General features: G+C 56.9%; 6 protein-coding genes across 6 annotated transcripts; 3 read left to right on the plus strand and 3 right to left on the minus strand.

The window, feature by feature from the left end:
• Positions 1-2,759: 2,759 nt before the first annotated feature.
• On the minus strand, positions 2,760-7,906 carry KVR01_007110 (uncharacterized protein). Its single transcript, XM_044787479.1, has 2 exons — positions 5,283-7,906; positions 2,760-4,731 (listed from the first exon to the last, which is right to left on the minus strand). Exons 1-2 carry the CDS (start codon positions 5,305-5,307, stop codon positions 3,026-3,028), a joined length of 1,731 nt encoding a protein of 576 aa, XP_044643363.1. The 5' UTR covers positions 5,308-7,906; the 3' UTR covers positions 2,760-3,025.
• Positions 5,247-7,906, plus strand: KVR01_007636 (uncharacterized protein). Its single transcript, XM_044783358.1, has 2 exons — positions 5,247-6,405; positions 6,466-7,906. Exon 2 carries the CDS (start codon positions 6,531-6,533, stop codon positions 6,990-6,992), a length of 462 nt encoding a protein of 153 aa, XP_044643889.1. The 5' UTR covers positions 5,247-6,405; positions 6,466-6,530; the 3' UTR covers positions 6,993-7,906.
• A 1,928-nt stretch (positions 7,907-9,834) lies between these two features.
• On the plus strand, positions 9,835-12,000 carry KVR01_007272 (uncharacterized protein; the record flags this gene model as incomplete). Its single annotated transcript, XM_044792271.1, has 3 exons — positions 9,835-9,898; positions 9,928-10,050; positions 10,301-12,000. The coding sequence occupies 3 exons, from the start codon at positions 9,835-9,837 to the stop codon at positions 11,998-12,000; spliced, it is 1,887 nt and encodes a 628-aa protein (XP_044643525.1).
• Positions 12,001-12,838: 838 nt separating this feature from the next.
• On the minus strand, positions 12,839-16,343 carry KVR01_007327 (uncharacterized protein). The gene is made up of 4 exons (XM_044791212.1): positions 15,271-16,343; positions 14,421-15,208; positions 14,140-14,331; positions 12,839-14,043 (listed from the first exon to the last, which is right to left on the minus strand). The coding sequence occupies exons 1-4, from the start codon at positions 15,533-15,535 to the stop codon at positions 13,477-13,479; spliced, it is 1,812 nt and encodes a 603-aa protein (XP_044643580.1). The 5' UTR covers positions 15,536-16,343; the 3' UTR covers positions 12,839-13,476.
• A 10-nt stretch (positions 16,344-16,353) lies between these two features.
• On the plus strand, positions 16,354-17,144 carry KVR01_007314 (uncharacterized protein; the record flags this gene model as incomplete). The annotated part of the gene is made up of 1 exon (XM_044784437.1): positions 16,354-17,144. The coding sequence occupies exon 1, from the start codon at positions 16,827-16,829 to the stop codon at positions 17,142-17,144; it is 318 nt and encodes a 105-aa protein (XP_044643567.1). The 5' UTR covers positions 16,354-16,826.
• A 4,352-nt stretch (positions 17,145-21,496) lies between these two features.
• On the minus strand, positions 21,497-23,172 carry KVR01_007405 (uncharacterized protein). Its single transcript, XM_044786774.1, has 2 exons — positions 23,118-23,172; positions 21,497-22,994 (listed from the first exon to the last, which is right to left on the minus strand). The coding sequence occupies exon 2, from the start codon at positions 22,868-22,870 to the stop codon at positions 21,989-21,991; it is 882 nt and encodes a 293-aa protein (XP_044643658.1). The 5' UTR covers positions 22,871-22,994; positions 23,118-23,172; the 3' UTR covers positions 21,497-21,988.
• Positions 23,173-23,492: the final 320 nt, after the last annotated feature.

Consider the following 23,492-nt stretch of genomic DNA (forward strand, 5'->3'; position numbering starts at 1 on the left):
CCCGGCAGATCAACCCAAACCACGCCCTGATTCCGGTTCAGGTTGCATCTATATCCTTCGGAACTTCCCGTGGACCTTGCTGAGTGGTTTCGAAGCTGGGTGGTATTGATTGTGCTCTCTCCTAATTAGCTAAGGGGTTGTTCTGGTCGCATACTTTTTGTCCCCTGGAATCTGTGTTTGAATGGGTCAAATGCCAATAGGACCAGAGTTTGGTTGGTACCCGCAAAAACAGAGGGTACACCCGTTGTATATGTCACCTGTAAGTACTATAGGATGGTCTCCTAGAGCAACCTTCTGTAGAATGAGATCCTACGGGATAGATAGCCTCTTATGGGATGGGGCTGATAAGTTCCTACAAAGGTAACCAGTTTAGTATTAACCTAAAAAGATAGTTGAAAGTCTGTGTTAGCACGGGACAAGCATGCCCTCTCTTTTGGCGGTTGTAAAACTCTAATCTCACGCCAGTTTGACACTGCATCATTTGGGTTTGATCAGCATCTACACAACTGTGTGCCTCCTAGTCATGATCATCAAAGTCGGCCTCAAATTAGCCCAGCACGCTCCAGGGCGAGTGTCTTGAGTTCTCACTCAGGAATTGATGGAATTTTGGTACTCCTGAGATGGCACAAAGTCCAATATGCCGCTGTGCCAGGAGTCGAGTTCCCTAACGAAAATGGCCTGCTCCCTCGAGTTCTAAGCAATCTCCTGCTTCCTCCATTCGGAACAGCTCTCCTGGGTCTATCTGGGGCGGGACTCGGTCGCCATATGATCTGGCACGGTTCGACTGTGAGCATACCTAGGTACGTACGCATTCGAGTGGGCACCAGTGCAGCAGTGAGAAGGATAAAGGATGAAGCCAGTTGCGGTTTGTGGTCGTGTGCGCCAGCGGCAAAATCACAAGTGAATTTTGCAGTCGGAACACTTGAGCAAGTGGTCATGTACGGTTCAAAAGGAGGGGTATTGTAGGAAGCAAACGGCACCTTTCTGGCGTGGTCAGGTAGAGGTAGAGGCCAACAGCTTGAGTGAGGTAGGCCGGCAATTGCTGACTTTTCAGCCTCGCTGCCCCGTGAAGGGACGGAGTCCCTTATTGATCAGCTAGGTGTCTAGGTAGCCTGTGAAGCTCTGGACAACACATCCACCACCAAAGCTACGGCTTGCGGTCTTCGGGTCCACTCCTTTGGGTCTTCAATAGACCCTGTAGTGGGAATATGCCATAGTAAATTGGTGTACTCCGGTGCACACCTGCATGATGGCTACAGCAATTAGAGCATTTTCCAGCCCTGCAAGGTACAAGTTGGGAAGACTGTAATACGTGTGTAAAACGAGAAAAGGCATTTGGCCGTTGAAAATAGAGATACTACATAGTAGTTGATCACATTTTGAAAGTAAATCACATGTAGAGATTTGCACCTGTAAAAGCGGAGAGAATACTGAAAGTGAATACCTGTTTTCGCTTCTATTCCGCATATGTCCGAAACTAAATACAAATAGCCAGTGAAGGCTATAAAAGGCTTAGGACCTCTTAGAAATTGAAGTATCTACTTAGAGATAAAAATCTCTAATCTTTTGAAATGATAGTAGAAGTCGACATAGTTATATCGAGTCAGATCCACACAAAAAGATGACATAAGGATTGAGCACTTAGAAGTAGAGGGAAGAGCAGGAAAACGATGGACAAGGCTGACAGACTGAGATCGAGGTGGTGGACTGAGGGTTGTATATACTCATAATGAAGTATAACGAGGCATGGAGTGTCACATGATTTTTCCAACGCGAGCACTTTGATAGAGCGAGCACTTTGATAGAGCGAGCACTTTGATATGGCAGAGGTACGGTGTCTCGGGAGGAGACTCAAAAGCACTAAATGCTACCATCTATAGATGTGCTGTGTTGGTATTACGCCTCTTGAGTTGAAGAACCAATGCCTCCAGATTTGTATCTAGGTGGTCAGCACTTGGGCCTACTACGTTTGGTGTTTTCCAATTTTATTGTTTCAAGTCTTTAACAAGCCTATGTGGATGTAAACCAGAACCATGAAGCCTCATGCTGTCAATCTCAACGACAACGTTTTAGTAAACGAAGGTCGGCTGCGGCCGCTATTTGGTGTTTGCGACGATGGAACAAGAAGAGTAGTAAGTGGTTTCGTTTCTAATCCCCATACATATAAAATGTATGTGGTACCTCCATATAGTGGTAAGCGCTCAAGACCTAGCGTTCAAAAAAAAAAAAAAAAAAAAAAGAATAGAACCAATAATAGTAAAGAGAGGATATAGTACGTCTGTGGGCACGTGGCCTCAGCCTCGTGCCTCATGGAACAAGAAGAACCTCGACATTAACGCAGCAGCTTTGATCAACAGGAGCCAGTCTGTGTTTATGGGAGGTAAGATCAGACTGGTTGCTGTAATAAAGGTTGTATTATTTCAAATGCTGGGTATTGAGTGTTTACCATTGCATGAAAGCGCTCTACACATTTTATATGTATGGGGATTAGAGACTAAACCACTTTCTGTGATAGGAGACATGTGGTTTTCAGCAATTCCCCGGCAGTGTTGGATCAGCAGAATACTGGGCTGAGCACAGGACGATCGAGCCCGTTACCATCTTAAAGACCGATCCCCAGTACGACAGTGCCGGTTTATTTCCCGAAAACAACCTAATTATCTCCAAACATCACCCGGAACGCGCCGGGCAAGTTGAACATCCGGCTTCTTTTCACCAAACGATGAAACACATATCACGCTTAGAAACAAGTCAAGAAATCGCCTGAATGGCCAATGCAATTGCCGTCCTGTATATCCCGTGTTCTATCCGCCCTTCGGCAAGTCTACCGCCCTTAAACATGCCAGCCACTATCTCCGAAACCCCCGCCAAGTTTCGTCACCCCTGTCCCGTCAAGATGCAAGGCCGCCATCAACTTGGCCAAGCTGCCACCTAAGGCAGCCGGCCATCACGAACAACTGCCGAGATCCTCATGTTGATGAAAGGGCAGTCGACTCAAGTCAATGCATGGCAAAGGTATCATTCCCTACGCCCCAGGCTGATCAACATCCATGCCCCCGCCCGCATCCCCATCGCCCACAGCCCTCATCGCATAAGCAGCCACGGCCCAGACGGCCTTCATGGCCTCGACCCTGTCCTCGGGGACGAAGAAGTCAAGCCACCGCGTCCGCCAGACCTTCACGGGGCCCCAGTCCCTGCCGGCCGGGGTCGGGGCGCCGTCCAGCACCTGCAGCAGGCGGTCGGGGACCCTGACGCGCAGGACTGAGACGTGGTGGAACAGGGACGAGATTACGAAGACGTCGTCGTAGTCGAGCCCCCGCCGCCGCCCCACGGGCGTGTACCGCGTCTTGGGGTCCCAGTGCATCGCGGGCGGCCGCACCATCCTGTACGCGTCGTATACGGCGAGGCCCTTCCGAGGGCGCTTGGATTGTGGCTGCTGCTGGCTGGTGGCGCCCCGGGACGACGACCTCGGCGGTGGCGGCATCATCATGTACTGCCGCGGGCTGACAATAGGCCCGTTAGGCCGCGTGCCGCCGCCGACAGCACCGAGGTCGCCCTCGGCCGCCACGGAGTGCCCCAGATCCATGGGGCGCTCGTCCTTGTCGCCGACCAGGACGGCGGACGCGTCCCTGGCCTCGAGGGCCTCGGCCTCCTTGCCGATGGGGCCGCCGGGACCGCCGCCCCAGCGCGGCCTCGTCGTCCACCAGGCGCCCTTGCCGGGCCGCTCCTCCGTACGGCCCTCGCGCGCGCGGTGCTGCGCGGTGATCAGCGCTGCGACGACCTCCCGCGAGAGGTCGATGACCGACTCGCGCTCGCGGCCGTGCGGCGGGAACACGGTCGTGTGCCGCGGGCTGACCGCGGCGATGGGGCCCTCGACGATGCCGCGCCTGGCGGATTCGCGGTCCGTGGGCATGCGGAATATGAAGTTGCAGCCGGATGAGAAGTACGAGTGACGCCGGGACGGGGCGGGTGAGCCGGGCTGGGACTGGGCGGCGGGTGACTTGATGTACAGGCGTGGCTCCTGCCGTGACATGACATTACACGAGAAATCGTAGATGATCAACTTTAGGAACGACGTGAGCAGCTGTGTGCGATACTGAGGGGGCATGGAGGTGCCGGCACTCGTGCGATACCAACCGTAGTTCTCCTGGCTGCCCTCGGCGGGCTCGTCGCCGGGGGGCTCGGAGGGCATTGGCTTCGAGGTGTCATCCCAGAAGCCAGTCAAAGACTCGAGATGTCGGAAGAACTCGTGGCAGTACCCGAGCCGGACATACTGCTCCCCAGGCTTGGGGGCAACCCTCCTCACGGCCCGGAATGCCCTGTCGTTGTCGGTGGCCAGGCCCTCCCGGAGGTCGACGTACTTGAGCGGCCCGGACGCCAGCTTACCGTTTTCCAATGTTGGACGTGACTCGGAGTCACTATTGTGCGCCTCCTCACGAGACAAGGCGTCCCACCGGTCAAAGTCTGGCAGACACGAAGGGTCCGGCACGAGGTCGGCGGGCGACACATCTGCGGTCACATCGACACCGAGGGCCTCGAGGTGCGCGACAGCCACCTGATCTGGCGGGCGTACCAGACTCTGCAGGATGGACGTTAGATGTGGTGCCGGCGTGGCTTCCGAGTCACCTGATCGGCCCTCGGACGCCCTTGGCCGGCACTGCGGCAGGTCGATGGGGGTGGGTGCTGGAACATCCTTGGGTGGGCCCTCTGGCGGCGGAGGCACCGGGGGGACTGGGGTGACTTGGTCAGCCGGAACATAACGATTGCGGCATGGCAGTAGAGGCAAGAGAACGAGCGAGGTGGCAAACAGAGGCGAGGGATGCAGGCGAGTGATGCACACAAGAAACGGGCAGTATAGGGCTCCTAGGGCTCCCGGGGCTGGGGTGTGGGCATGGTGCAGGGACGATCATACAGTGTCAAGCAAGACAACATGTTGAAACTCCCGAGCCGCTACACTACCGTCGAGCTTGACGAGGCGTGATCGGGCCTGCGAGATGCTTGACTTCCCTCGGATGCAGCTGTGATTACCAGATCTCAATGCATTGTGAGGCGTGCCTGGCGCTTGGTGCCCCCATTATGGACAGGTAGTTCGTCTGAAAACAAGAAGGGAAGGGACGACAGCGAGATGACAGGCTGGGACGTCTTGGCCCGGTAAACTCTACCTCGCAGCTGCCAGACCGGATCAAAAACACACAGCGGATGCCCAGGAGCTGGGCAGCCCAGGTAGGTGAAGGGTGAGGTTGACAGCTGACAGCCAGGGCTGGACAGAGGCTGGGACTTACTGATGTGTGAGAGAGTGCCAAACATGATGTTCTGTTTGGCCTTGCCTAAACAAGAACGGGGACTGGAGGGACAGCCGCTTTGGGGAAGACACAAGAGGCAATTCGAGGCCAGAGCTAGCTTAGACCCCGTTGTGAGTGGGCGCGGGCTCCTCGGCGCCGCTACGGACTGAGGCGGAAGGGGGATGTGATCGACAACGAGATCAGCCCCGACTCAAACACGGTGGTGTTGGTCTTGTCCGATGGTAGAGGAAGTGGCTAGTAGCTTGCCTGGTCGACAGTCACGCTGACCGGGTCAAGCAGGGTCTACCGGCGGAGATGAGAAGAAAGCGGAGGAGGGAGAAGTATAGGGGTGAAGAGAAAGATGTGGATGCTGTTGATGTTGATGTTGTTGTTGATGATGATGGTAGGCGGCAGCTCGATCCGGTTGAGGCTGGCTGGGACGGGACCAGTCGAGTTGTCGACTGGCTGTCGACGTGTCTGACAGTAAAGCCACACACACACAGTGTCCTGTCTGCCAAGGTGTCCTAGTCTTCGTCTTCCTCTCTGTGGGTAGCCCGTCGCCCTTGGTCACGGCATCACACAACTTAATTGCCAAAGAGAGCCTCACGCAAAGGCACTGGCGCTGAATGATGCAGGCGATAGCTTCCGCAGCGGGCGTCACACGGCGTTACGGAAATGCGGCAAGACATGGCAAAGAAAGGCATTGAATACGACGGAGGCATTCGCCTGCTGCGTGTTGCGTCGACCTGCAGCTGCAGGGAGCTCAATTGGCGCCCGTCTCGAGGCCCCTGCAATGTCTGGTCTATTGGCGGGGCCGGCGTGGTGTGCCTGGCATGTCGAGGGGGTTTCTTTGAGTCTGGATCATCGCCTTACCAGTAACACCTGTCGATCGTAAGGTTTCCACCAGCGTCAACTATTACCAAGCCAGGTCTCATAAGAAGGAAAGTGTCAGGGTGCTGCCTTGCACTCAGTCACAATTCATGCAGTTCGTCCTACTTATTACAGCATTTCAGACTCAGCAGCATCCGATTCCGAACCCGAACCCTCAGGTGTGGTCACATTCTTCCCCATGTCTCGTGGAGGCGATGGGCATGGCTTGCTTGAAGGTGACGGCCAGGAAATGGTAAGTATCTGTGCAGAGTGTCACAGACTGACAGTCCTGACAGTCCTGACAGTTGGGTAGGGGCGGATATCAACCAGGCATGTGTAGCAGTCAAAGATCTGAGCGCCGATAAGGTTGTCCACGCGATGTGGGTGCGGTCGCTGCATAACAAGCTTACCAGCGACACGGGACCCGCACAGCACCGCGGCAGCGGCAGCCAGCAGATGCGACAGACAAAACTGACGATTTTGAGCCCGGGCGCGGGGACGAGAAACGATCTCAGCCTTGACGGGACCTTCGTGCCGGTTGACAGGCGCGCAGCTGAGACCCGGAAGGCCCTGGGATTTGCTCCGATCGGTGTGATGTGCAGTGGATCCTGGGGCCGGAAACCGCTTGACTTCTCGGTTCCTCGGGAGGAAACACAACGTCACCGTCGCTGCTGCCCAGAGGATCCGCTGGCTCCTCCTGCTCCTGCCACACACGGCCTGGCTGCGTACTGTGGTGATAGTCTCATCCCACCACTGCGCAGCACCATCTGCGGCGGTGCGTGGCGGGCGCGACTGGCCGCTCACGCCGAAGGCCCCCTTTCTAACCTGGGTGGGACTTGACAGCGGGCGACCGTTGAGCAGTTCCATCTCACCCGTCGTCAAGTCTCAGTCAGTCGGTTCTGGCCAGGTGATTGAGTCGTCATCAGACACATTTGATTCGACCGCGACGACAACAAGGCACTGGTTCTCTGCATCAACCGAGTCCGGATGACTGACGGGTGAGCGACGGGCTGACCATTAGGAGCTTTTTCTCGGCCGTGATCTGCGGCGAGAACAGACACTTTGGCGAGTGGGAGGCACCCAGCCGTCTGAATTCAGTTCTGCCCCTAGCATCCTCCCAACTTTTGCGGCCGTGGCCCTTGGGATCGTGAGGGGTCATCAGCGAAAGGGGCGTTGGCATTGGGCGGGAGAAGGCGAGGTGCATCTAGTGCGTAACACGTCGCGTGTCAACCCAACTCGATGTCGTCGAGCAGAGGATCGGATGGGGGGGTTGTAGCGTGAGGACCCTGGGGCTGATCTGTCCTCTTTCAGACTGGAAATCGGTCAAGGGCCTGTGTTGATGTGTGGGCTGAGACACCGGCTTGGCCAACCGCACAGTCGGCGACGGTTTGCTTGTCACAACGCTGGTCCACGACGAGGCAGTAGTACTGTGCGCACAGCCCAAGACGTGTAAGAAATCAACCAAGAGAACCAGAGAATCCAGAAACTCAAACCCCACGGAAGTACAGCAGGCGGGCGGGTATTTTTTTCCGACGTGCAAAAGTCGTGCCCACACTGCCGGCCTCATTGCCTCTACCAGGGCCTTGATTGTTGAATAGCAGACGACATATGGATGTTGGCTGAGAGGGGGGAGGTCCCGACGCCGACGCCGACGCCGACGGCCGACCGAGAGTGGGACTCTTCGGCTCTAACCCAATGGCAGGGAGCGGCGCTTCCCCATGAAACAGGCGGGCACGACCTGGATGATGTTTTAGGTTTCAGCCGCCTCTTCTGGGCTAGCACCGTGCCGTGGCCCCCCTGTCCTGCCCCGAGTCTTGTGCTGCAATACGCGGGACGCAGTACGACGTCGTAGTGCTGTGCAAAGAGTTGTGTATGGTTTATTATTGTCCAAGAGATGCATAGTTGCGTAGGTTGTGTGTTTGACTGTCTCAAAGGCCAGCCAGGTGGAAGGCGAGACGCCTCGCCTGCCCTTGATGAAGCATCTGGAGTGTGCCAGTCGGTGGTGCTCCGTACCTACTCCGTAGTCTTCCGCACGATGACCTACGATCTACGGCCTGCATCGACGTCGTCAGCCCACCAGCCAGTAGTAGGCAGCACAGCCTCGTCCAAACCAGCGCGTGGGCAAGCGAGCACCCGACAGAATAGGGATGGGATTTGCATCAACGAACCAAGCACGCAAACCTGAGGCCCTGGCACACCCTGTCGCCGGGAACCTGTGCAGTTGTGCATATTCTGCATTATGCTGTGTGGCAGGCCTGCATGGCATGCTAATGTGTAGGCCACGCAGGCAGGCAGGAAGTGAAGTCGCCGATGCATCAAGATATTGCTCGAGGGCGGCAGCAGAGGCAGCGACTATGCGGGTACAAGCAGAATGCAGCAGACAAACCGACAGACTGTGCCGTGCCCAGGTTGAAGGCAGCCTGCCCCTGGCTTGGATGCTGCAAAACGTGTCGCAGGACAGGGGTGACAGCATCAAAGCGCCCTTCTATCAACGGCGCCACGAGTCCCAAGACGCAGGCAGCAAGCAGGGTGCTTGGGTGTGCCGGGCTGGCTGGCAGGCTGGGTGTGGGAGAGCGAGTTGGAGGGCGAGTAGGAGTGCGTGAGCCGACAGGGCCCCCCCTGGCCTTGCTGCTGTGGCTTTTGGGAAGGTGGAGGTTTGGAGGTTTTGAGGCTCACCACCGAGAAGGGACAGAGGGCACGACCGCATCGGGACAGAGCAACTGACATGGGCACGCACCACCCGTCGGCCTCGACCAATCCCAGCCTCGTGCGCTTCTACCTCAAACACCACAGTCGCTAGCCTCTCTCAACCAAGTCAACGCCGCCGCCCCCAGCAGGCTGCCCATGCCTGACTGCACGACCGACGACATTTCGTGCCGCCCGCCGTCTGCGACCCCCCTTGCCCGTGTCCCACCACATCACCTTCCACTTGCCCTTTCCAACCCATGCCTCGTGCCCAATGCCCCGACCCCGACCCGGCGGATCCACCTCTCTTGTTTCGACGATGCCCATGCCGCGGTTCTGCCATGCAGTCTATGCTCCTTTCTGCTCGGCACCGGATGCACAACCCCCAAGGATCCCAGAGGAACCAGAGGAACCAGAGACCAGCGAGGAATCCAGGGAACCCTCACCTTTGACTGTGTGACACCTCGCTCCTCCTCTCCCGTCACCCCCTTCGTCCGTTTTCTTCCCCTTCACTCCTGTTCCTTGTCTGCTGTGCCAGCCCTGCCTCTCCCTGCCCTTGTCGCAGGTTTCCTTCCATAGTTTGATCCGAATCTGCTCTTTCTCAAACATCTGGCGCCCGGTTTTTCGCTTCTGCCCCATCCAACAAAACCTCTCACCACCCTCGCCGTCGTGGTGGTACAGTTTGTCTGCCTGTCTTATCAGCCTCGCCTGTGTCTGTTGCGCACACTCAGAACAGCGACGACGACGACGACGAGATCTACAACACCGACAACATACACGAACACCTACCTACCAGTCGAGACGGTCCGCCCATCACCTGGATGAATCTGTACCGACTTTGATGGCCCGAGAGGCCTACGTCTTCACTTCTTCTTACCCCCTTTGAGAGGGGGTCTGTCTCCTGTTGTACAGTGAGAAGTTTTACTACCGAGCGAATTTTGCGACTGGAATCGCCCCTCATAGACGCCCACACACGAGGCTCGTGGATACCTTCATCATGTCGACGAGTCCCAACTTCCCCACCGAGGGGACATTTGTTACGACGCTCAACGGGAAGAGGTGTACGGCTGTGCCGAGATCTGCAACTCAGGCCCAGCCGCCGCCCGCGAGCACCACCAGTACGAGTTCATCGTCTTCCTCGTCAAGCTCGTCTTCTTCGTCTTCTTCTTCGTCTTCTTCGTCGTCGTCTTCTTCGAGTTCGCCGCCGCCTGTAGTAGCTACACCACCTCCGGCCGCCTCACAGCCGCAAGTGCTCGTGCCGCCACCTGAGGTGCAGACGACGACCGCTGCACCGGTCGTCGTTGCTCCTCCGCCTGCCGTGGCGACACCCTCGCCGTCAATACCACAGTTCCCTCCTCCCGTCAGCTCTAGCTCGTTCTCTAGCTCTTTCACTACAGAATCGATACCTTCGGTCGCGGTTGCGCCACAACCCCAGGCAAGTGTAGCTGACACACCCGTCCCAGCGGCTCCGACCCCTGTGTCTTCCTCGATAGCTGCGGTGCCCACCCCTTCGGCGGCAGACCCTGCCGTTGCCTCACCACCGCAGATCGGGCTTGCTCCATCTGGCACCGCCTCCTCGGCGGCGCCCTTGACGACGACAGGTGCTGGCTCTGGGAGGCCAGCAAACAACCCACAGGCGCCCGACGCGGCTGAGAGCACGTCCGGGGTCAATGTGGTCCCGGTTGGCGGGACCGCCGGTGGGCCTAGCCGCAGCGGCTCCGGCTCAACCATCGCCGTGGCCGGCGGTGTCGTCGGTGGTGTGGCGGTCATCAGTCTGGTTGCCTTTCTGATATGGTTCTGGAGGAGGCGGATGCTTAGGAAGCGGCGGAGCACGCTCCTCACACCCTTGTCCGCCGATCCGGCCTTTGGCCGGGACCGCCAAGGGGGATATATGATCGAGCGTGACAGCATTGGACCTACCCCTCGTTCCACCAAGGTCAAGGTCGCGCTCAGGGCGCAGTACAGCCGTGTCCGTGGCCGCATCGCGCGTAGCGGCAGCATACGCAGCATCTCCAGCACGAACAGCGGGCGTAGCGTTGATATGAACAGGGGCAACTCTCAGTTCATGGATTCGTCGCCCGTGGTCGACAGGGGCAGGAAGAACTCGTCCGCTATGCCACTCAACGATGCGGACGACTCGTCCTTCAAGGAACGGATAGCGGCTGTCTGGGCCAAGCTCAGAGGGCCCAAGATGCGTGATCCAGGATGGAACGAGAATAAGAACGACATCTTTGCCGCCCGGGGGCTCGGTGGCAGCATGAAGGAAAAGGAGAACCCCAGAACAAGGCCAGTGACCAACAAGCCCGACTTCCTCACCCTACTCAACATGGACGACAACGAGCTGGATCGCGAGGCCCAGAGACGCCGGATGTCGCGGTCCCGCGGTGGCAGCGACTCTTCTGTGCTGGGCGGCCTGAACCTGAGTTTCGGCCAGGACCCCTTCAGCGATGTGAACGCCATTACAAGCAACAGTGCCAAACCAGCCCCCTTCCTCGTCTCGGCCGCCAACAATCCATTCTCTGACGCAAATGCGATCCCGGGACCCGCCTACAACCCCCAACCATCCTCGTACGTCGCCGACATCCGCCGCTCGAGGGGACAGTCCGTGGGCACCACCGTCGACATGAACCAGGTCATGGACCTAAGGGTGGTCAATGGAGGCGCCTCGCGGCCGCCCAGTGGAGCGACCTCGCGGCCAGGTGGATATGAGTCAACCATGTACATGCGCGAGAGCGCCGCAAGCTTCGAAAGCTTCAACACCAGGCGCAACAAGTTCCGGTCCGACCCCTTCGACCTGGAGCCGCTATCTCAGGGCTCGAGCTCGTTCGACCGGTCTGCGGTTGCGTCGAGCACATTCTCCACCAACGGCAGTAGTGGCGATGGGCGATATCCCAGCACTAGCGGCAGCATCCCGATCGGACATCAGTCTGGCATGAGCGTGGGTGGCCGATCCGTGGCCGGGGGCGACGTCATCCGCAAGCCAGTGCCCGCCGCGCACGCCAGGGTGAACAGCCTGAGTAGCTCCAAGTATACCAGCGGCATCAGCGAGGGCAGCATGGACGAGTGGAGCGACCCGGGTCCGGACGTCGGGCCCCGCGCCGCCTACAACGAGAACAGCCGCCGGACGAGCCAGGGCAGCGTGAGGATGGGCTATGCTTTATGATGATTCCCTACATATACCCACTATCTCTACTACTATCTATTCTTCCACTTCTGTCTTTTGATATCCCACTACCTCATCAACGTACACCTATATGAGACACATGACCAACAATCAACAATGACACACCCTGTACATAGCGCACATAACGCGTCACCGTCTGAGGCAGATGGGAAATTACCTATGAGCGGGCGGGCGAACGGGGGAAAGCGAAAATTCGACGAGCAACGCCAACCGGCGTTGGTTTCTTGGAGGCGAGCCTCGACTCCGTGGGGCCGAGACAAGCCGGAGGATTATTTTTTCGAAAGGAGAGAGCCCCCCAGCCGTGGGGGCTGATTCCGGAGATGCTTTGAATCAAAGAGCGAGTCTGGGCTATATGTATCGATAGGTGGGAAATTGTACATACCACATATGCCTACTTTTCACAGCTCAGTACGGGTGTATACATATGGTACAGGGAAAAAAAGAGAAAAACCGGTACGCGATGAGCGAGAGACAGCGAGACGACAGGATGGATGCTCGGGCTCTTGAGACGGGCGTGGGATTGAATTCTATAATGATACTGGTCCGAAAACAAAACCTGTCTGTACCATGCTTCTGTGACTGTTTATGTGACTACTTGCTACTCCTGATAAAGGCGGGCAGCGCGAGCTAATGCGTGCGGCCTAACTTGCGCTATAGGCCTCAAGTTTGACCTCGGCCCAGTGTTCTCATTTCTCTTAATGGAAGATAGCCATATACAGGATTCCCTGGCCGGTCAGCCAGACTTGTCACTCACTTTGAATACCTACAACCATGAAGAAGCCCAGGAGACCGTGCAGTCAATCACAGAACTATGCGGTTCCGACCACCAGAGAAATAGATTGAGGTGTGATATAAATCAAATGACCCCTCCCTATGGGCACCTTGACGCGTGAATGCGAAAAGTCAACAAGCCCATTAAATTCGTACGTCTATGTCTCGCTCGTGCTCAACACGCTGCATGTCTACAACAGCCTCATCTAAGATATGCCGACCGCTCGCAGCCATTAGGAAGGTCCCGACCCAAATGGCCTCCTCATTCTATACTGTCTCCCAAAAAGGGGGAGGATGCCAACAATCCAATCAACGAACGCGTTTCATAAATTCCAAGAGGGGGGTATCATGCCGGCCCAATCACTTCTGTCGTATATACCCCTAACTTTCGTCCGCTCTCTGCCTGACCAGGCCTCCATGTTCATTCATCCCTTTCTTTGTAAATGCTTTGCAAACGTGGCGGTCTGGTATAAATTGGGTATCATGGGCGATCAAGACTCCAAAAAGTGAATGAAAGGAGAGAAAAGAAAACGTAGAAACACCGAATCCAAAAACCCCACACACCTAGGGTGGTGGGGAATGAATCCGGGCGGCCAGTTCTTCTTGTGGAAGAGGCCTGCATTACACCACAAATTACCTAGGTATGCCGGGGGGGGGGAGGTCACATCGTACTGCGGTCGGCTGTCACGCCTCGTAGTACTTCTGGGACATCTTGGGCTTGCCGGCCTCCTTGCGCACGGCCCAGCCCTTGATGGCGATGAGGATGATCTCCCAGGCCATCAGAACGCCGATCAGGCCCATGGTCACCGTGTACATGAACATGGCGTCCAGGTTCTGGATTTCCATCGCCAGGACGGTGTCGCCGCTCGAGGCCATGAAGATGATGCCGCCGGCCATCAGGCCGAAGCTGGTGAGGAGCTCGGTGGGCGGCCTCGAGGGCAAGATCGAGGTGGGCGGCTTGAGGTACGTGAGCACGTACGAGAATCCGCGGGCGAACGAGGCGCCCGTCAGGAGGTTGCCCCATTGCTTGTGCACCATGGAGCTGATCATGGACTGCTGGGTGTGGCTGGACATCATGATTCCCAGGAGGAGGATCACGAGGGCCGGGATCGGGTTCGTGGAGAAGTTGTATGTGCGCGGCTCCTCGAGAGCCATCTCGCGCTCCTCGTTGTCGTAGGAATCCTGCGTGGCCTCGACAACCGTGGTGTTCAGAAGGTCGCGGATGCTTATGGACTCGATCAACATGCCACACTGGAGTACAAGCGGTTAGCGTCGCCGCACTGGTGCAGTAGCGCGTGCCGGGTAGGGCAGGGCGATGAGGCTCCGGGGAGAGGGATGACTACTCACAAGGCCACCTCCGATGAAAAGCACGGTAATCGAGATGTGCTCGAGATCTTCGAAGCTCCACTCGCCGCCCCAGCCGCCTAGGTGCTCCAGGAAAATGTTGGTCGCACCGTAGATGAAAATGAGAGCGCTCTCGACGAACTCTGCGGACGGGACCCATCGGCCGCTGACAGATCTCGGTTTCACATTCCAGGCCTGTATCACGTAACAGGACGTCAGTATTCCGTCGCAATGCACGAGAATAGCACCGGCTGTCGGTCACAGCAGCAGGGCTGAGGACTTACCCATCCGAGGTCACCGAAGCTGCCGCACCATCTTCCAAGGGTGAAGATGCCCAGCCAGAAGAAGATGGCACCCTTGATCCAGTGTGCGAGTCCTGTGAAGATCATGTTTCCTTCGAAGAACCGGCCGTAGGTAATGACACCAGTGCACAGCGCCACAAAGCCCAGGATCATGCTCGTGCGGTCAACGACGTTGTAGGCCAGGATCAGGACCCGCCACGCGCGAGAGGAGATCTTGCTGCCAATCTTGGTCGCAAAGTTGCGGACAGCGCCACCTCGTTGCTCTGAGTCGAGAAGGTCAACGTCGGCCTCGAGATCCTCGTCCTCGTCGTGGAAAGTCTTGTGCGCCGTCTGGGCGCTGGGACTAGCTAGGGTGTCAGGGCTCGAGGAGAAGGACGAGCTCCTGGGCGATTGGGGCCGGGACTCTGTGCCGTGGCCGCTGTCATCCGAGTGCCGGTGCATGGCGCTGTATGGCGAGCCGTGCAGCCGGTGGTGCGCGTCCATGGCAGCTCGCGAGACGGGGAGGAAGCCCTGTCGCTCCGCGGTGTCCAGCGCACTGTCGGCCTTCTTTGCGAATGCGCCAGCGAGGCGGCCCAGCAGGCTGACCAGGACGTGCGCGGAGAGGACCCACGTCGCAACCCAGCCCAGCTTGTGGTGCGCGTTATTTGGGTATAGGTCGGGTGTCTTGGCGTTGTAGATGGTGCTGAACACGACGCCGAGGCCGTTGACGGCGAGGAATGCAAACTGCGCGGCCAGGGTGTAGCGTGATCGAGCGAGGGAGAACATGGTCGCTGTCGCACGAAAAGGGTCAGCAGGAGGGCTCACGAGAAGGCGCAAGCGAGCCGAGACTCACCCAGAGGCAGCACGACAACCCAGCCTAGCACCATCAGGGCAATGTGTGCAATCAGAATCCCCCTATGCTCGGCATGGCCAAAGTAGTTTGGCGGGTACTCGTGAGCGTCATGCTCGGGCTGCTGGGCGCCCATATCCATGGCGCCGTCCATGTCCCCGTCCATGGCCATGCCCTCGTCGCCATGCGCCAGCACGGCCGGGAGCACGGCTCCCAGGACCACAGCCGTGGCAAGCAGGCGGAAGGCTGGTACTGCAGCTGGCCGCATCCGGACTGTCTGTGGAGGTGCGGCGGTGAGGGCGTGTTCAAGCGGGCATCAGTCTGGCCGCAAACAAACAGCTACGGTGACGGGTGCCAGGTATGTACCGGTATGGATATGTGTGTTGGGAAAGGGGGTCGTGACGAGAGTGAGGCAGTTGTGGCATGGGACGGCAGGCCCCAGGCGAGGGCGAGGCGAGGCGGGCGCATGTTATATTGTTCGGACTGGGCCCGTTCGTGGTGGTCCATTGTATGGAGGATGTGGGCACTGGGCAGAATGGAGCAAGCACGGTACCGAGGTACTTCGTACCTGCCATGGGGGTTCAACCGTGCAGGCCAACAGGCGCCGGCCGGATTGGTAATGCAATGGGAAACAACGTCGAACGACGACAGGCCTTGGGATCCGTCTGAATCCATCCGTTTCGGCCTGAGAAGGTCCACATCCCTCTTGCATCCCTTTCGCATCCCGACGGCATGACCTCACCGACCACCTGGGCAGTCACTGACAACACACTATTGAGCTGACTGCCGCCTTGCTTGCCAACTTGCCTTGGGTGCGCTGGTACAGTAGGAGCTAGCATCCGAGGCTGCCGAGACGGCGCGACAAGGTGTTTAGTTTCTTGGGTGGTTTTTTTTCTGGCTGGGTCAGAGAAACCAACCGTCGTCCGCCCAGCTAAGGAGCTGCTGCATGCTCTCCCCCAAGGCTGGGCAAGGCTCGGAGATCGCACACTGTGTACAGACTGTGAGGGGTCCTTTTCGAGTGTCCCTGTCGACCGGGCCGCCTTCGTCGAGCTCTCGAGTTAGACTACTCTACACCGTCGACAACCTCGTCCTCGTCCTCGTCCTCGCGTTTTGTGTGTCCCGCCCTCGCCGCCGCCGTGCTGACCCTCCTCCGGTCCATCCGCAAACTCCGGCCCAGTCACGCACGATCTCCATCACATGCCACCCTTCCTCACCACCAACGTGGTCGTTGGGCCAGACTTGTTGCAGCAAAGTCGACAAGCCAGCCAGCCAGCCAGCCAGCCAGCCAGCCAGCCCAGCCCTGCCCAGCCCAAGCAATCTCAAGTGCTGACTCACGCTACTCCCACCGCGCTGGCAACTGCATGCATAAGAGCAAGGCGATCGGCTCATGAGTCACTTGCAACTAGGACTTTGTTGTCGCCCTGTTGTCGCCCTACAGACCGACTTACACACATCAACGCATGCAGCAGAGGCATCCCCGGAGTTGAGTTGGTCAGCCCGGGGTTTTTGCTCGGCGCCACGAGACAACAGACCCCACGCCCTGGCCAGGTTTCCAATCCATGTTCGTCTTGTCAGCTGAACTCTGTCGCAACCCAGAGAACTTCCTGTGCATCCTGGGCATTCCTGTGCGGTGCTGTGCTGTGCTGTGCGGCGCGGGCGCGGCGCCGGCGCGAGCCACCAAAATCCGTCAAACAACGGCACGCCGGGTTTCAGCTATCAACTCCGCCAACTGCTACGATGCCACAGGGGCAGCGCCCCCGTTTCGTTTCGCCTCAAGCTTGCATGGAGACGCGACACAGGTGGCAGCATCCTCGACCAGACACTGGGCTATCTCGTACGATCTCGCAGGCCCCCAGTCGAGCGCAGGTGGTCGCTAGCCACTGTTGGCATCGGCCATGGGCTGCTTCGATCGTCGATTTCACGCCGCCGTGCAGTTTGTTACCCACAGGGCCGGGCTAGCGTCGCGACGTCACCCCGGAGCCCAAGCCCCTGGTCACAGTGCCAGGATCTGCCGGCATCTACGGAGCCTCACTTTCTCACGATTGCGATAAGGACCCGTGCGCTACCTGCCTGCCTGGCCACTACCTCGTTCACACCTTTGCGTCGCGGCCGCCTAAAAAAAGCCACCGGCTGCACTGCATCAATCCTGCACGACAGTACTAATAAGTAGACCTACGTGCCGTAGTGGTGGTCCAGCCGCGAAGTCCCTGCTGCGCCGCCAGGGTCGGGTCAATTCTGGCAACGGTTGTGCCGTTGTACAACCATGGCTAAACGCGCTGTCTGACAGACATGGCCAACGTTGGGGCCGATCGCGAAATCTATACTGAATCTTTCAGATTCTGCCTCCCTGGCAGCCTTGATCCCTGTCTGCAAAATGCTGCAGGCGGGTCCTAACCGAACCCACGGGGGCAGGCTGACCAGGATTTGTCTGGCCGGACATATCGGGCCAGTTCGGTCGCTGCCAGCCTTTGTCCAACCCAACCCAATGCCATGCGCGCGTGTCCTGCCTAGCCCACATTACAGCAGGTGTGATATGCAAGTCTGCCGCCCGGGTTCTGGCTGTGGGGCTCTCCAGACTCGGGCTTCGGGCGGGAGAGGCAGAAAGGCTGCTGATATTGTTTGGTTGCCATGGCATGTAGTCGCGAATGTTCCCCTCCCTGCCCGCCTGACCTGACGTCTGCAGGGTTCTCATGCAACCATTCGCCCACCCGCATGCAGGGTGAGATTCATCAACAGGAATTCCCGCTCCGAGGCTGCCGTGAAATGTTCTTACTCCGCCCAGCCACCCAGAACTCGGGCTCGCTTGCTGCCGCGACGCCGGTGGGGGCCACTGCCAGTAACGGCACCCACCATGAAGCGCAGAGCCTTCTCTCGGCCGGTCTCGATCTGCCGTAGTATGCCAGATCAGTCACACCGTCGCGCTCGGAGTCTCACGGGTGTCGAATTCCCCGACATCGTTCGACCCCAGACCGGAGAAATCTCGAATCACCAGACCTGCCTCATCGGCCAAAAAGACAGGACCGTCGAATCAACCGAGCTGGGCCACTGCAACGGATGCTGGGACTTCTGCTCAAGAGCTTTTCCATCGGGGTAGACAGTCCCTCACATGATCCGTGCGCTAAAACCAGGTCAGGATCAGCTATGGTGTATTTGACGTCCATGTCGTGACTAATCCCTCGGATGTGCGTTTCTCCAGAGTTGGACACGGCACCCCAGGCCGGGCGGTCACCGCTGCCTCCCGGGTTATCGGCGGACGTTTGATGCCCACTTTTCCCGTAAAACTGACGACCTCTCTTGATGGAGTAACATACTACCCATGGCATTTCAACGATATTATGTTCTATAACATGCGGCATTCTACGAACCAGTGACTGACATACGAAAGCTAGGGCCAGCCTGAGTAACATCGATACTACGCACACACTGCACCTTTATGATAGTGGCTTGAGACTTGCGAGGGCCAGTTGCTTAAGACGCGCAATGCTCTGTGCTTGGCCATGTCAATGCGCCACTACCTTATGAATTTCTCTGGGGCTCAAAGAAGCCGAAGCATTGCGAAAATCAGCACCAGCCCAGTGGACGTTTCGGGGAATTGGGCCATAGTCAGCACACTTGGTCTTTTGTGCAACGTCGGACCCTTGCTGATCTGCCCGTTTTCAGGAGAGGTAGACGGGCACCAAGCCTCCATGTAATCAAGTCCTCTTGATGGGGTTGCGGATGCTTAATCTGTACACAGTCTATTCACTTCTGCTATTTTATTCCTGCTCTCCCCGGCCCCCAATCTTATGTGGATCCGTTCGTAAGCCTCAACATAGTTGATTTTGGATTACAAATGCAATCTGCGGGTGAACTTCGAGCAGAGCGCAGGCCTATCAGCTTTCAGTTCAGGCGCTCTGTTTGGTGGGTGGGCTAGGTAGATAACTTGTGTGACAGGAGAAGAGCCCAGTGCGAGGGCCCGTTGGTACGGCCACATATGACGGTGCTTTGTCAAGTTTGGAGGGGCATGTCCTTGAGCCCACGAAAGGATCCTTACAGGTACTCGGACAATTTCGTGGCTGCAACAACAAACACGTTCATGATAATACATTCCCAGGGTTCTTTTCTGGTCTAGGGCTAACGTTGAAGTTGATTTGGTCTCGGTGAGTTGAGTGTGTAAGAACGAGCCGGGCTGCTTTGACGTGGACCTTGACATCGGCAAGTGTTTTTGACGCAGTGACATCTGCGATGCTGAGATGTGATTTCGAGATCACGTTGTGCTGAGAAGTGATGTAGCTCCCAATGGATGAAGCATTCGACTGCAGGTGAATTCTTCAAGGTTGCCTTTAGCTCATCTGCGTTTGTCCTGATCTTATATCACACCAGAGGCGAAAGTACAGAGTTAAACAAAATGCAAGTCTGATTCCCTTCCTGCTTCATTCGAACAAGACACTGTCTACATGGTGGCTGGCTTTGGCTCGAGCGACGAGACACTGCAAGCTGGAGACTTCGACTAGGTTTGTTCGTGACCTCAATTGGTGTCTCAGTTTGATTTTGTTTGCTTTGTGGATTTTTGGAATGATGTAGAATGTCTGTCGGAGCTTGTTTGAGTATTCCAAGTTGAAATGACTGAACTCGGGGGACAGCAGAGCCACCGTACATGGCCCTTGGTTTGGCACAATGGCCGTAACCTATGAACAGCTACATCTCAAAACCCCCAGAGAAGCAAAAGTCCTCCTATGTGTGTTGCTGTGAAGGTGACAGGGGTAGTCGAAGGAGCTTCCACCTCGCGTAGGTTGGACTGGGGGACAAGACCGCGCCCACGCGTGCCACACAGTCAGTCACTAACTGACAGACAGAATGCCCCTTGCCCCTACCTTTATAAACCATCCCATCCCAAACAATCTCACCGCAAAGGTGGCCACGGTCAGTCCCCCGGGCCGTGGCTCAAGTCAAATGTGGTGCGACTTGGATATTGGGCCCAGATATACGAGTGCAGGGGGAGCCAGGTTCGACTCTGGCGGGCGCCTTTTTTTTCTTCTCTTTTTCCTCCAAACCTTTTGCCCCCCCCTCTCACATTGTGTCTTGAGTTTTGCAGATGAAGGGCGCCCAATTCATTGGCATTCCACCTGGGCATCACTAGGAGAGCTGCGAAAGCAAACACTCTAGCACGAGCATGTGTCGTCAAACACCCACCACGCATCGCAGGCGAAGCTTGATAGCACGTACCAGCTTCCATCGAACATAAAATCAATAGAAATGCAATCGAAACAAATCTCGCGCCCATTGGTCAAGTGTGTTCAGTGGTAGTAAGCCTATCTTGTATCTCGACTTAGATGTAGGAGGAACTGCCCATGGCATTCTTTGATCTCAGCTGGAACAGCACAGGCTGGCCACTCGATCTAGCAGCATGGAGTCGCTCACAACCTGGCATACAAAAAACTCGACCCAAAACATTTTCAAGGTCCTAGACTCGCCAACTCTCTGGCCCGTAGCACTGCCGATGGAAGGTAGATCTGCCAGCGACTCTACAATCTCTCAAAAGTCAATACTGCTGTGCCCGACGGCCACTTACTACTGCACTGGTCCTATGAAAACCTTGCAACTAATCAGGTACATGATCAGGGAACGGGGCTAAGCCTGAACTGTTCTACAATGCAGCTGTACTTCAACACCTGAGGGCTGCTTCTCTCAGGATCAACACTTCCAAGTAGCCACCCAAGACCAAGTCCTTGCAACCATCTATTACTAATCTGTCTCCCAGAGTAAATTTACACGATACAAACCCGCCCGTATGTTATTGAGCCTCACAAAGACTCGACACCTTTATGTTTTTCCACGCCCCCGCACAACAGTGCTCGACCAGCTGCGGGTCGGTGAGGGAATATAGAGTTCAGCTGATCCCCCAATTAGGTATGCGTCGCGCAAACGTGGCTGTTTTGGAGACCTCAGGAGTGCGTTGGTTCACAGTAATTGGATGCTATCAAGGGACAAGTCATAAATGGCCGGCCGACGTGTAACTGCCCAGGTGGCCTCGCTCTATTCTGTATATGCCGGAAGCCGTAATTTGTAAAGCAGCAGTAGTTGAAATCCAATGAATCGCAAAACCAGTAGTCTCAAATGATGAGCTTCTCGAACTAATTAGAGGTACCAGCGGAGTTGACGCATAAGGACGATCATTCGCTTGATACCTAGGTATTGAACAAGTTCAAGGGAACACAAATGCTTGTTCATTTTTCCCTCTCTACTGTCTGTCTTCTCTGTCTGCTATCTGCTCAGCCGTCAGACTCTTCCCCAGCAGGCCAGGCCCACATAGAAAGTCTTTAACATCTCTATATATACTTATAGTTACTTTATAGAGGCCTGTTCGAAATTCCGCATTGTTTTGCTTCTTAATCATATCTATATCGTGCTTGTATCACTCTTGTAAACATTGTATACTTTTAAAATGCTGGGTCTTCCAGTGCTTGAACCTGTGTAAAGGTGGCATATATGGCTTCGGACGTATACGGAAGCGAAATCAGTAAAGCCTGTCTTCGACAAGAGTCATCAATTGAAGCATGGAAGTGGGTAGATTGCCCAACAAAAGTAAAACCACAAGTATGTGGACCGCAATTTGACCGAAGAAGATTCCAAGGTCTAAGATTCCTGATGTATCGGCAATGTACGTTGTTCAACCCCGGGTGTTTGGGCGCTGACCACTATGTGAATGAACCGCCTGCAGCATGCGACGTCCAGGGGCTAGCTAGAGGGCTGACCTGTCACCGAGGGCCCACCTACCGCCCTCCCTTGACACCTTGCCTTCCCCCTCCAGCTTCTGCAGCACCTGCATGACGCCGCCCTGGGCAGGGAGGTGCAGCGTCTCGGGCACGTCGTGGTAGATGACCTTGACCAGCTCCATGGGCTCCCACAGGGCGGTCCCGGTGGCGCTGTTGACCGACCGCAGGGTCTGGGTGATCTGGTCCTCGCGCTGCTGTCGGTGGGAGACGTATTCCTTTATCTTGGCCGGCCCGTCGTCGATGACTGGGCCGTGGCCCGGGTACGCCCTGCCCCTGAACAGATCCTTCATCCTGTCCAGGCTGGCCAGATAGGTGGGCAGGTCCTCAAAGACGGCGGTGCCCTGGCCCAGCACGTTGTCGGCGGTGAACAGGGCGTCCTCCTCGTCGAAGACGAACACCATGTGGTCCACGGTGTGGCCTGGGGTGTGCACGGCGGTGAGGGTCGCCCCGTCGACGCTGAACCTCTGGCCGTCGGCAATGTCCAGCTGGCCGTCCTCGGGCTGGTTCTTGAGCACCTTGGTGTCGGGCGACAGCGCCAGAAGGTCCTTGATACCGCCCTGGTGGTCACCGTGCCAGTGTGATATCAGGGCGTGGGAGACGACGGCGTTCTCCTCGGCCAGGGTCCTCCTGAGGGCCGCAACCCAGGAGGGCTTACCCTCGCCCGTGTCGATGAGCAGGCGCTGGGACCCGGTGCCGACGAGGTACGTGTTTGTGCCCTGCAGGGTGAACTTGCCGGGGTTGCCGCCGAGGATGCGGATGCAGGCCGGGCTGAGCCGTTGCACCTCGGGCAGGTGGGTGAGTTGGGTGGCCATCTTGGACTTTGCGACGAGTGCAAGTGTCGGGCGCATCCGGTCCACTGCCCGCTGCTGAGAGTTCACTGTCCGGGTAATCAATCACGGTTGGTGCCCGGTCAAGCCGAGGCATCGCCACATCATGTGCACGCCGGATGGTGTGCGAAGGGCGCGGCCCTGCCTGCCCAGGTCAGCTCGCCGAGCCGGCGCCGGGACTGGCCGCTGGGAAAGGGAGGTTCTGTGTGCACCGTGCTCCAAGTGTACTACCTACTACCGTACTTATCCTGGGTGCCTAAGTACTTACCTAGGTATGTAGATGCAAGTAAACAAGCCTGCCTGTCAAGAACCAGACAGTTGTACGTACTTCAGCCCTCAGCTGAGCTATGTCATAGGAGGGACATAAGAGAGGCGAAGCTCTTAAGTCTTGCTCAAAATTATAGAATTTCAAATAATACTGCAGCAAGTGGTCTGTGCGCAACACCCTCCACCTGCCAGCCCCAGGCCCGCTGCGGCTATAACACTGAGGGCACTGAAGACTTCCAATTGTGTATGTGTGCGTAGGCCTGCCGGCAAATGACTGTGTGTATTGGTAGGTTCGTATTGATGTGTTCTGGAAAGGAATCTCCCACTAAAATTGGCTGGAGAGGGCTTGTTTTGACCACCCCGCCCGTAGGTCCAT

Source organism: Diaporthe batatas, assembly GCF_019321695.1.
Source record: "Diaporthe batatas strain CRI 302-4 chromosome Unknown Contig00008, whole genome shotgun sequence".
In the NCBI taxonomy this organism is placed as follows: Eukaryota; Fungi; Ascomycota; class Sordariomycetes; order Diaporthales; family Diaporthaceae; genus Diaporthe; species Diaporthe batatas.

Excerpts from the sequence above, each read along its gene's own strand:
- KVR01_007636 (XM_044783358.1), top strand. The coding sequence starts at position 6,531 with ATGTGGGTGCGGTCGCTGCATAACAAGCTTACCAGCGACACGGGACCC.
- KVR01_007110 (XM_044787479.1), bottom strand. The coding sequence starts at position 5,307 with ATGTTTGGCACTCTCTCACACATCA. Across the intron at positions 4,732-5,282 it reads TGGCACTCTCTCACACATCA|TCCCCCCGGTGCCTCCGCCG; the intron begins GTAAGTCCCAGC and ends AAGTCACCCCAG.
- KVR01_007327 (XM_044791212.1), bottom strand. The coding sequence starts at position 15,535 with ATGCGGCCAGCTGCAGTACCAGCCTTCCGCCTGCTTGCCACGGCTGTG. Across the intron at positions 15,209-15,270 it reads GGTTGTCGTGCTGCCTCTGG|CGACCATGTTCTCCCTCGCT; the intron begins GTGAGTCTCGGC and ends TTCGTGCGACAG. Across the intron at positions 14,332-14,420 it reads GCTTCGGTGACCTCGGATGG|GCCTGGAATGTGAAACCGAG; the intron begins GTAAGTCCTCAG and ends TACGTGATACAG.
- KVR01_007405 (XM_044786774.1), bottom strand. The coding sequence starts at position 22,870 with ATGCGCCCGACACTTGCACTCGTCGCAAAGTCCAAGATGGCCACCCAA.